This window comes from Pseudonaja textilis, chromosome 6, assembly GCF_049901715.1.
Source record: "Pseudonaja textilis isolate UNSWEBS1 chromosome 6, rPseTex1.2, whole genome shotgun sequence".
Classification (NCBI taxonomy): domain Eukaryota; kingdom Metazoa; phylum Chordata; class Lepidosauria; order Squamata; family Elapidae; genus Pseudonaja; species Pseudonaja textilis.
This window is the reverse complement of record NC_141995.1, coordinates 57,197,015-57,207,399: the sequence shown is the minus strand read 5'-3', so window position 1 is coordinate 57,207,399 and position 10,385 is coordinate 57,197,015. Positions and strand designations below refer to the sequence as shown.

At 39.7% G+C, this 10,385-nt stretch overlaps 1 protein-coding gene across 1 annotated transcript in view; it reads right to left on the bottom strand.

Annotated features, from left to right (window-relative positions):
• The window catches only part of TRMT9B (tRNA methyltransferase 9B (putative)), a 24,649-nt gene continuing 14,264 nt past the window's right edge, over positions 1-10,385 (bottom strand). Inside the window, exon 4 of the mRNA XM_087936657.1 lies at positions 1-9,189. Within this exon, the coding sequence (XP_087792783.1) occupies positions 8,156-9,189 (1,034 nt within the window). The 3' untranslated portion in view covers positions 1-8,155. The remainder of the gene's footprint in view (positions 9,190-10,385) is intronic.

Here is a 10,385-nt window from a genome sequence, read left to right as displayed (position 1 = left end):
CAGGTTTTTATGATGAGTCCAATATATACATTTTATTAGATATTCGAGTCACTGGAAATCTGCACATTTTGAATGAAATGATGTTTAAACATTTAAAAATGACAGTTCAGACAGTTGCAGTATAATATTTGGTACAAAGTTGGCAATTACGATATTGAGAATTGCTACCCCAAATGCATGGCAAGACGTTACCCAATAATGAATTGGCATTGAGTTCTAAGTTTTTAACAGCTTGGATGAAATGTGGATGATATTTCTATTATTCTGAGGTGCACAGCAGTATCTTATAGTGTGGTATCCTGTGAATTTGGAGTACATGAATTCACCACTACAAATGCAGTTTCAAGAACAGTTGCCTATCATTTGGATAAACTAAAAAATCTAATTCTTCACAAGAGGTGCCTATATCTCCAAGTTAAAAGATCTACAAAGCAGGTACATGATGACGAATGGATGACATTTGCCACAAAAAGCAACTATAGTTTTGACAGGCCCCCGGTGCCTCCAAATTGATTCCTCAATTTCCCCTTCTCAATTCAGAGGGAATTCATTACATTACTATTTGCAGAAAGCCAATCCTGCCTCCTGCTTATCCAATAAATATCCCCATTATAGTTTCATCAAATGTGGAAGGAAGATTACAAAAGTGAGATCTGTTCACTCTGACCCATGGTGTGTTGTATTTATTGAAGTAGCAGGACAGAAAAGAAGCTGACTCAATCAAGATGGCTCATCAAGAGAGAGGCCATTTGGGAAAATGTTACTTCCAAAAAGCCCAACTTTAGATGCTGATAATAGCCTACAAAGTCTAAAGGTCTCAGCCATTATTGTCATGATTGTGTTTTACTGTAATTTTTTTTAACTAGCCAGAAATATACTCTTACATGCAGGAGAAAGTGGTGTGAGGAAAAAAAAAAAACAAGACGGCAGCCACAATTTACTCCATTTTTCACAGGCAGCACATGTAATAGATTTTTTTTTTTTAATGTATTGTAGGCCAGATGTATTGTCTTCTAGAAGAACTGTATTGTTTGCCACGATAACTAAGCCCAACTAGATCTGTTAGGATGTGAAAAAGAATGCTTTAGGAACATCATCACCAAGAGGCGGGGTGATGCAGCGGTTCACTCCACAAGTTCAATCCTGCACCGGCTCAAGGTTGATTCAGCTTTCCATCCTTCCGAGGTGGGTAAAAAAGAGGACCCATATTGTTGTGGGCAAGAGGCTGACTCTGTAAACAGATTAGAGGGGGGCTCTAAAGCTTTGTGAAGTGGTATATAAGTCTAAGTGCTATTGGCATTGCTCCCTTCTTCTAAAAAAGCGGAAGGCATTAAATCCTGCAATGATCCATCTCAAATCAAATCAACTTTTATTGTCAACGTGTACAACGAGATTGGCTGAGCCTCCCTTTGTGCACCCCTCCCAAGACAACTCACGGTGAAGACAAAAAAAAGAACAACCCCTAACCCAGTGAATCCGACTAACAAACACACACTATCTATCTTATTGCATCATGGGAACTTATTGCCCAGTCTCCTAGAATTGTGTGAGCATGTGTGCTATATATGCATACACATATAGGGTTTTGTCAAGAGTAAGTAGAATCTCCACCCCATGCTACTGAAATACCATCAGCAGATAAAGAAGAATAACAATTACGTATAATCATTGTGTCATCCCATAAAAATGGTTTGCCTAGTTGCCATGAAGTATTTAAAAAGTATTTTAAAAAAGTATTAAAGTATTAAAAGTATTAAAGTATTAAAAAAAACCAAAGGATTTGATGGATTGGCTGAGTAATACACAATGGCCTGGTTTGCCCATAAGATGAAGCCAATCAGCCTCAATTTGTCTGCCAAGATCACAATTCATAAGGCAGGGTGATAATTTGCATTTTCATGTTCCGCCAAGCCAAAAACCACAAAGCCTACGATTATTCTTTTATTTAACACAACAGTTGGCATCTATTCCACACTTGTATTCTGATTTGTGTTCTACTTCTATACCAATCTCACAAAATTTTGTATATTCTAAACTTTGGCAAAGTCTAATATGATATTTCAATATTTTCTTTTTACTTTTTTAAAAATTTCTTTCCTTCGGGGGGAGGTGAGATGGTTCTCTGACATTCACAGGCATTTTTTGTGAGTCGGGATATGGAGTACCTACCAGCAAAGCTCAAATGATGAAGTCAATGGTGATATCGGAGGACATCCATTTACACAAGCAAGACTAGTATTAGCACAAAGCCAATTGTCACAACAGCAACTAGAATACAATTCCATCATTATAAATGGCCATTTGTAAAAGATACAGAAATCTTGCACCTCACAATTAACTGAAGTATCATGCAGTTCACAAAAAAAGCCAAGAACTCTCATTTTGATTACAAAGCCGAGAAGCACATCGTTTGAGGTTTAGACATAATTTCAACAAAAACATTTTAAGGAATTTGTTTTGGCAGAGGAAAAACACTGGCAATCTTGAGTGTAAAGTAGTCCCCTTATATTTCTGCTAATTGTAATTTTAGTACCCCAGAAGGAGAGCCATTATGTACGGAATAACTAAACAAAGACAACATTATCCTTGTTTAAAAATCAAATCCTCCCAGAAACACACAACATTCCCATCTCCAACTTTATGTACGAATAGATCAGTTTCTCTCACATCTTTTTATTTCATAACTACGGAAAAAAGACCAGGTGAAAAAGGCAATTGATATGTAGACATGAAGTTAGAGTTTTGGTTTAGTGGAGAACTAAATGGAAAAAGAAAAATCCAACGTTAAATTTAGTCTTCGGTCCTTTAGAAAACAATTCAACCATGGTTTTCCCAAGGTTATGGTCAAAAAAATTAAGATGACCTATGCAACATATAATGTACAAACAAACAGATCTTCAGGCACTCCATCACGGCTGCCATCTTGATTTTTTTTTTAACTATATCTTCTCTTCTTAATTCAATACACCACATCCATGAAGAAAAAACATTTCAAGGTTTTCCATTTTAAAGTGACAAATTCTTAAGGATATCACAGTCCAGTTGCTTCACTGCTACTTTTAACTAACTGGCATTTCCAGTCAAATACTTTGGCTGCATTCAAACAGAATTCTTAATATTTTCTACTATGAACATGGATAAACTGTTGTGATAATGAGGACAAAGCAGAGTTTGTATGGCTTTGGACATGGCTTGCTTTTCTGAGTGACAGTCAGTTTTAAATTCTGGTTTCTGGTCCAGATTTGTTTCCATATATCTTACTTTAGAAAAGTCAGAATCCTGAAATTTATACATAGCAACAAATGGAAGCAAATATTTACAGTCTTCCTTTCTTCCTGTATGGTGGAGAAGACAGGTGAAAACACACAAGCCTAAAATTATTGCTAGGTTTTACTCTCTAAGCTTGCTACACTGTGTGTTTGTTTGTGGTGTGTGTGTGCCCTATTTCCCACAAAATACAACCTACCCTGAAAATAAGTCCTAGCTTGATTTTTACACGTGAGCCTAATATAGGTCCTACCCTCAAAATAAGCCCTCCTTAAGATCCCACACATTCAAGTGCATGGGTAAAAATTAAACTACGGTGGGGACAGGGATGGAAGAGCTACTACTTACCTTTGGACAGTTGTAGCCAAGCCTTGCACACTCCCCACACCTGCCTTGCCGGCCCATTCTGCAGCCGGCAAGGCTGGCAAGGCTTTCCTGAAAGCCTCTGGAGCTGAGAACAAAGCTCTGGATCAATCCAGAGCTCTGTTATCGGCTGCAAGAAAGTCTTGCCGGTTGCAGAAGAAATTCCTGAAGGCCTCTGACAGCGAAAAGGAGGCCGTGGGCGACACGCGCCAGTGAGGTTAGTCAGTGGATACCACCCCCCGGAAAATGAGGCCCGGTGCCTTTTTTGGTGGCAAAAGAAATATAAGACAGGGTCTCATTTTCAGGGAAACACGGTAATATTTGCTAACTTCCATCTAAACTTAGTTGGGTAGGGCTTTATTTACAAAGCTAGTGGTGACATCGGGCTGAATTCGGCTGATCTCAGAAAGCTACACGTGGACAACCATCAAATCTCCTGGGTTTTGGCTGGACTGAGAAGCTAAAAAATATGCTGGGAGGTGGGGTGGCCAACCATTTCAATGTTGTGGCCCAAAGGTATTCCAATATGGAATACTGTATCCATTAAATCAGGAATCAAGTGTACTTGGGTCTATTTATCCAAAGCTGCAGTTCAGAATGCTCTGCACCCAGATTGCAAAAGTGGGCTACAAAGGGATAGTAATTGCATATTGGGGGGATCTTTCCCTCTGCAGAATGCTGAGGGTGGTTATGTCCTGCACAGAGATAAGATATCCCATTCTCCACCTCCTTTACTTTGGAAGCCCTGACCTCCTAGTCTGTGGACCAGAGAAATGTGGCTTCCCTAAAGTCTTATCCTCCCAATATCCAACTCGCCAAGGAGCAAATCCAATGGTAAAACGGTCTTAATAGTCAGCTCCTTGCTTTGGTCCTGGGATCACTGTGAGTTCCAGACAAAGAGTAGCAATTGTATCATCCTCCCAGCCAAAAGAGCTGGAAGGATGATTACTTTGACTTGGTAGAACTATTGGAATCACTGTACGAAACTCTATAACCTAAAATCGGAGCTGTTTGCAATGCACCTAAAAAATGGCAGGCCCTATACCTCATTTTAAAATAAATTATAAGTGTTAGTGATAATCTAGAAAACATAAACAGAAAGTGGGGTTTGCCAGAGGAGGTCAAAAAAGTTAAGGTTGGAGGTGTGGCTGCCTGATTCAAGCCCTTCCCCTTTTCAGATGTGCCGTCTGTCAGGACTTTTTTTGGCATTTTCCAGCAAAAAATAATCATTGGGTAAAATCAGAACCAGCTGAAAGGGACCTTGGAGGTCTTCTAGTCCAGCCCCCTGCTCAAACAGGAGACCCTATACCATTTTGGACAAGTGACTGTCCAGTGGGTCTAATGGGTTGGCACTTATAACCACGTGGTTTTCTACACAACCATGACTTATTTAAATGACATTTGTAAAAATAATTGTAAAATCAAGTCCAGTCAGGTGGCACTTCAACTTATGACCTCAATAACTACCAATTCTGGTCCCAATTGTGGTCATAAGTCAAGGACTACCTCTAAAGCAAAAAGTCTTTGATAGAGTATCCTCTGACTAAATGTGTATTAAGGATTCTTTCCTGTTCAGTGAATATCTGGGTCACTACCAGGAACTCAACACCTTACCAGCTCATTATCTGTAGGTAAAGCTTCCCCTCGCACACGCATGCTAGTTGTTTCTGGCTCTAGGGGGCGGTGCTCATCTCTGTTACAAAGCCGAAGAGCCAGCACGTCCGAAGACGTCTCCGTGGTCATGTGGCCGGCATGACTAAACGCCAAAGGCGCAGGGAAGACTGTTTCCTTCCCACCAAAGTGGTCCCTATTTTTCTACTTGCATTTTTTACATGCTTTCAAACTGCTAGGTTGGTAGAAGCTGGGACCAGTAACGGGAGCTCACTCCGTTACGCAGCACTAGGGATTCGAACCACTGAGCTGCCGACCTTTCTGATCAACAAGCTCAGTGTCTTAGCCACTTGAGCCACCACATCCCTACATTATCTTTATACTATGCCAATTTCTAATTCTGAGTTGCAGTCCTAATAATTAAGATGTGTCCCAACCAAACACACACCTTAAAGTTGCCAAGGTTGAACACTCCTGGTCTAGAACTATACTCAGCCATGTTACTACAGTCTGGTTTACTGATCAGAGTGGCCTGGGTCTTAGCTCACACTATAGTTGACAGAGTTCGCTCACCTTTCATCCACACAAGCGGAAAGAGATTCTCCATATTCTTTTTCAAAAGGAGATTTTGAATTGAGTTCCATTCCTGGCGAGGACAAGAAAGTGGTTCATCGTTGCCTTCTGTGAGACACTTTATCAAATCGCCTATCTAGTCTAGAATCCAGGAATTTCATAATGGCCTCTCATCTAGGTCTTCACTATGACGACCCTGCTTGGCTTTTCCAAGATCAAGATGATCAGGCTTGGCTAGGTGGCATGAGGTGATTTTATTAATTCTACAAAATGAAAGTACATTTTGTTGGATCTCGAAGGCTGCACTGCCATTCATTGTTGTGTTTTCTTCCTCATAGTAACCTAGCTTCCTGTATTTAACTAACTCAGTATTAAACTAAGTGTTAGGAACTGCTTATCTCTAATTAATGTTCTTATATGTCAGATAAAATCAGTATTATCTGATGACATTCTATCAGATAACATTTTTTAAAAAAAAAAATCAATAGTTTTATCCTGTGAATTTAAATAACCGCTTCTTCTAAACAGTTCATCAAGCGCTCAAATGAAACAGGTAGATTGCTTAGCTCTTTTTAAGTTGTTACTGAATACACGGAAGGAGCAGGTGCAACAACTAAATCTAAAATGGACATTCACTGATAACAACAGCTTGGATAGTCTAAGACTCAGTTAATTCAGGGGAAACACACTGCTTGAGCATAATACCAAACAATGATTTAGCTATACAGGCATGGAATTGTCTCTTCCTCTAGCCCTAATTTTTTGAGTTGGCATCACAGGGAAAATGGGGAATTTTTTACTTCCATTTTCAGGAAGTTTAAGCCAAAGTAAGCAGTTGGTTCTAAAAGTAAGGCTTAGGGAAACAAGGATGATAGAATATGGCTTGAAGTTGGTTTGTTTCTTTAAATCCTACTGGAAACTAGCCACAGCTCATGTAGATTTGGAAACACAAAGAAAGTTCTCCTTGTCTGAATGAGGCCTATGGAAAATTTAGTTTTTTGGAGGGTTTGAAATACTGCAGCTGATCCTATAACACTTTAGACCAGGGGTCTCCAACCTTGGCCGCTTTAAGACTTGTGGGCTTCAACTTCCAGAATTCTGGGAGTTGAAGTCCACAAGTCTTAAAGCGGCCAAGGTTGGAGACCCCTGCTTTAGACAGAAACATTCACCAAATTTGCTCAGATCTCATATAGCAGCCACAACTGGGACCGGCAACTCGGTCCTTAAGCCAAGTAGTCACTAAGTGAAACTACATCAATGGTTATGATCTTATTTCAGCTTCCCTTTGCTTTACAGACCTGCCAAGTTCGTTAATGCAAGGATTGGTCATCAAGTTACTTTTTCATTACCGTCATAACTGAACTGTTGTTAAATGGGGACTATCTGCAGCTCTTGTGACACTCCAATTACAGATTAGATATCACATTCGTGCTGAGTATTTGCCATCAGCAACTCTTCTAGAGAGATTAATTGCTTGTTTTTTTCCTGGAGATATTTTCCTGACAGCTCGTATTTGTCCTCTTTGGGTATCTGGGCCTTTTCTGCTTTGCTGCTTTAAAATTCCATAGGAAGTAGCTTTTCATTATTATTTTTTTAGTGCCTTTTGCACTGTTAGGTCTCTACAGTCCATCTAGATAGTGAGATTCCTTTAAAAGAGCATTTTAAAGATTAAAAGTGTATTTCACCAAATTCCTGATCAAAAAGAGCTCAAACCCACGCACAAATTGTACTGCCGTTTCATTGAGAAGATACTACAGGTGGTCCTCGACTTACAACGGTTCATTTAGTGACCGTTCATAGTTACAATGGCACTGGAAAAAAAGGGGCTTACAACCGTTTTTCACACTAAATTACAACTGTTGTAGCATCCCCAGAGTCACAGGATCCAATTCATATGTTGCAGTGACTTAACAAAATTGCAGTGGTTTAACAACTGAGGCAATTAAGGTCGTAGAATGGAGCAAAATTCACTTAACAAATGTTTCACTTAGCAGCAGAAATGTTGGGCTCCATTGTGGTGGAGGACTACCTGTATTTTCAGGAGATGGGGGAAGAGGGGGAGTGAAGAAATGTCTCCTTCCTTCGCTTGTAAAAAATTTTATTTATAAAAACACTTCAAAAAAACCAAAACCCCTCCCTCTCACGTTTCCTAAAAGCAACATGAACTGAGGATGGGCATTTGTACAAAAAATAAAAATAAAAAAAGCTTGTTTTTCAACAAAGCGTTAAGTGCTAATCCTTTCATCGTGGCATCTTTGCATTCAAACTGTACCAGTGCAGACAGAATGGGTGATTTTAAAAAAGGCTGGCAAACGTTCCTTCGATCGGGGTTTCGGGAAGCCTAACAGTTCAGCTGTTGCTTATTTGTTTTCTTCGCAATAATGCACCAGTTGCCGTGGTCGTAGCTCGAACTTACTATGCGAACCTCAGGAACGTTTTCTTCCAACAGAGAGCACAGCTCCCCTTCGCGAAAGACATGGTAATAGCGCATAAAGGCTTGGGGATCCTGCCCGTTAACCGCACAGTCTCCTACCGCCACTGCTGATTCTACCACAGACTCGCTAGAGCTGACGGAGGAAATCCTTTTGAAGGGTTTTCCCGCAAAGGAGTGACTGTTGCTTTGATGGCGACAGCTGTTCTTGATGTTTTCCTTAGAACTCCTTAGAAACGAGGTTTCCCCATTGCGGTGTTGGATTAAGGTAGCTGGCTCCCCGTCAAAACCCCTCAGGGACCCTGAAGCCGCCAGCCACTGGATTTGTTTACAGGCCACACACTTTGTAAACACATCGTCATAGGGATCTAGCTGGCGTTCTTCCAGCAGTGCTGACTGACACCCTAAGTCTATGCTGCAGTGCCTGAGGGGCTGGACCGAAATGGCGTTGCTTGTCCACCCCACCGCATCCTTCAAGGGATCCATCTTCTCAATGGGCTTTCTTAAGGCGGACTCGTCGAGGGACCTGGAGGAAAACCAAGAATGGAAAGATCGCCCCAGGGCCCCGTAAAATCGTTTTTCTTCGTCTTGAGAAATTTTCACGCAGCAGGATCCGGGGAGGCAGTTACCTAATCTCAGAGGGGGTTTCTGATCAAGGGGACCACGCTGACTGTATTTGGATCCCGTCGGTGGTTTTGAGGGCGTCTTCTGAGATTCCACGGGGGGCACAGTATCTGTGTTAGGCCCGGGTTTATTGGATCCTGAAAGCAACTGGGAACACAAGGCTTTGTTCCAAGGAACAAATACATCCTGTTTCTCAAAATGCCGGTTTTTTTGCTCCATAGCCCAGACGTAAATCATCATTTGGCCACCGGGTACCAGCACCCTGACCATTTCTTGGATTGCCTGGATTCGTCTTTGTTTCGTGGAGAAATGATGAATCACTGAAAAAGAAAAGGAAATGCATTCCTTCATTAGGGATATGCAGATCTTGGATTAAATGTCTTTATAATCGGGTAATCAAGGCATGGTTCACTAGGTAGCATTTTCGGTATTTTCAAAATTAATTCTTCATCCTACTGTGTTGCATGATAAAAAAGGAAGATATTAGAGGGCCAAAATACTAACCAACTCATAAAATTTGTTTAATTCTTCTATTTTTATTTTATGGGAGATCTATAGAAATGCTACTATGGACCAGACTGGGAATTTTCAAAAAAGGAGAAAGAAAATAAAACTGTAAGAAGATAATAGCAGATGGCATAGCTTCCATTTGTTATCAGTAGCAGCGGTAGCAACAGCAATACTACTATTAATATTAATACAAACAATAATAATAACAGACCTTTGGCATAGATAAAATCACCATCAATCTATTGCAAAAGACAGCTTTACTTGGAAAAGCTCACATCCTGCAATGGCACCGTTAACACCATCAAATAAGAACATCTGCCTATCTCAAGTTCTTGGGAGGAAGCCGGATAGGTGGATAAAAATATCAAATCCAGTCTAAACATCTGGCTAACTTTGTGACCAACCATAATAATAATATTCTTGGTATGTCTATGTGGTTATCAGAATGAGCTTGAATCAAAAGAGACTTTATCTTTTTTTTTATTTTTTTTTAAAAATTTTTTTAAAAAAGATTAACATTTTTTTGAAAAATGTTAGCTATTAATATGTGATATTATATATAAACAAAAGAGCTATATATGCATACTTCTGTTGTACTAAAAACTATATACTCCAAAGAGGAAACGAACTGTATAGAAAAACCTGAAAAAAGATTTATGTGAAATTAATGGAAAATGAAAATAAATAAACTTTAAAAAGAAAACTAAACTAAAAACATGCAAAATACATCTAAATTATATCTAAGGTTTAAAAAATCAGGCTATGGAAATAATTTAATTCTCTTCAATTTTATCATCACCACTCGATTTTTGAACAAAGCATTGAACGTAAATATCGTAAATATCGTAAATCGTCTCATTTATTCTTGTCTCTTTTTCTTTGCAAAGCTAATCCAAAAGCTGAAAGGAAGACTTCATGTCACCTGTTTTCTGAGATTTTAGCAAGTAGCAGTAGCAACAGCATTTAGACTTATATACCGCTTCACAGTGCTTTACAGCCCTCTCTA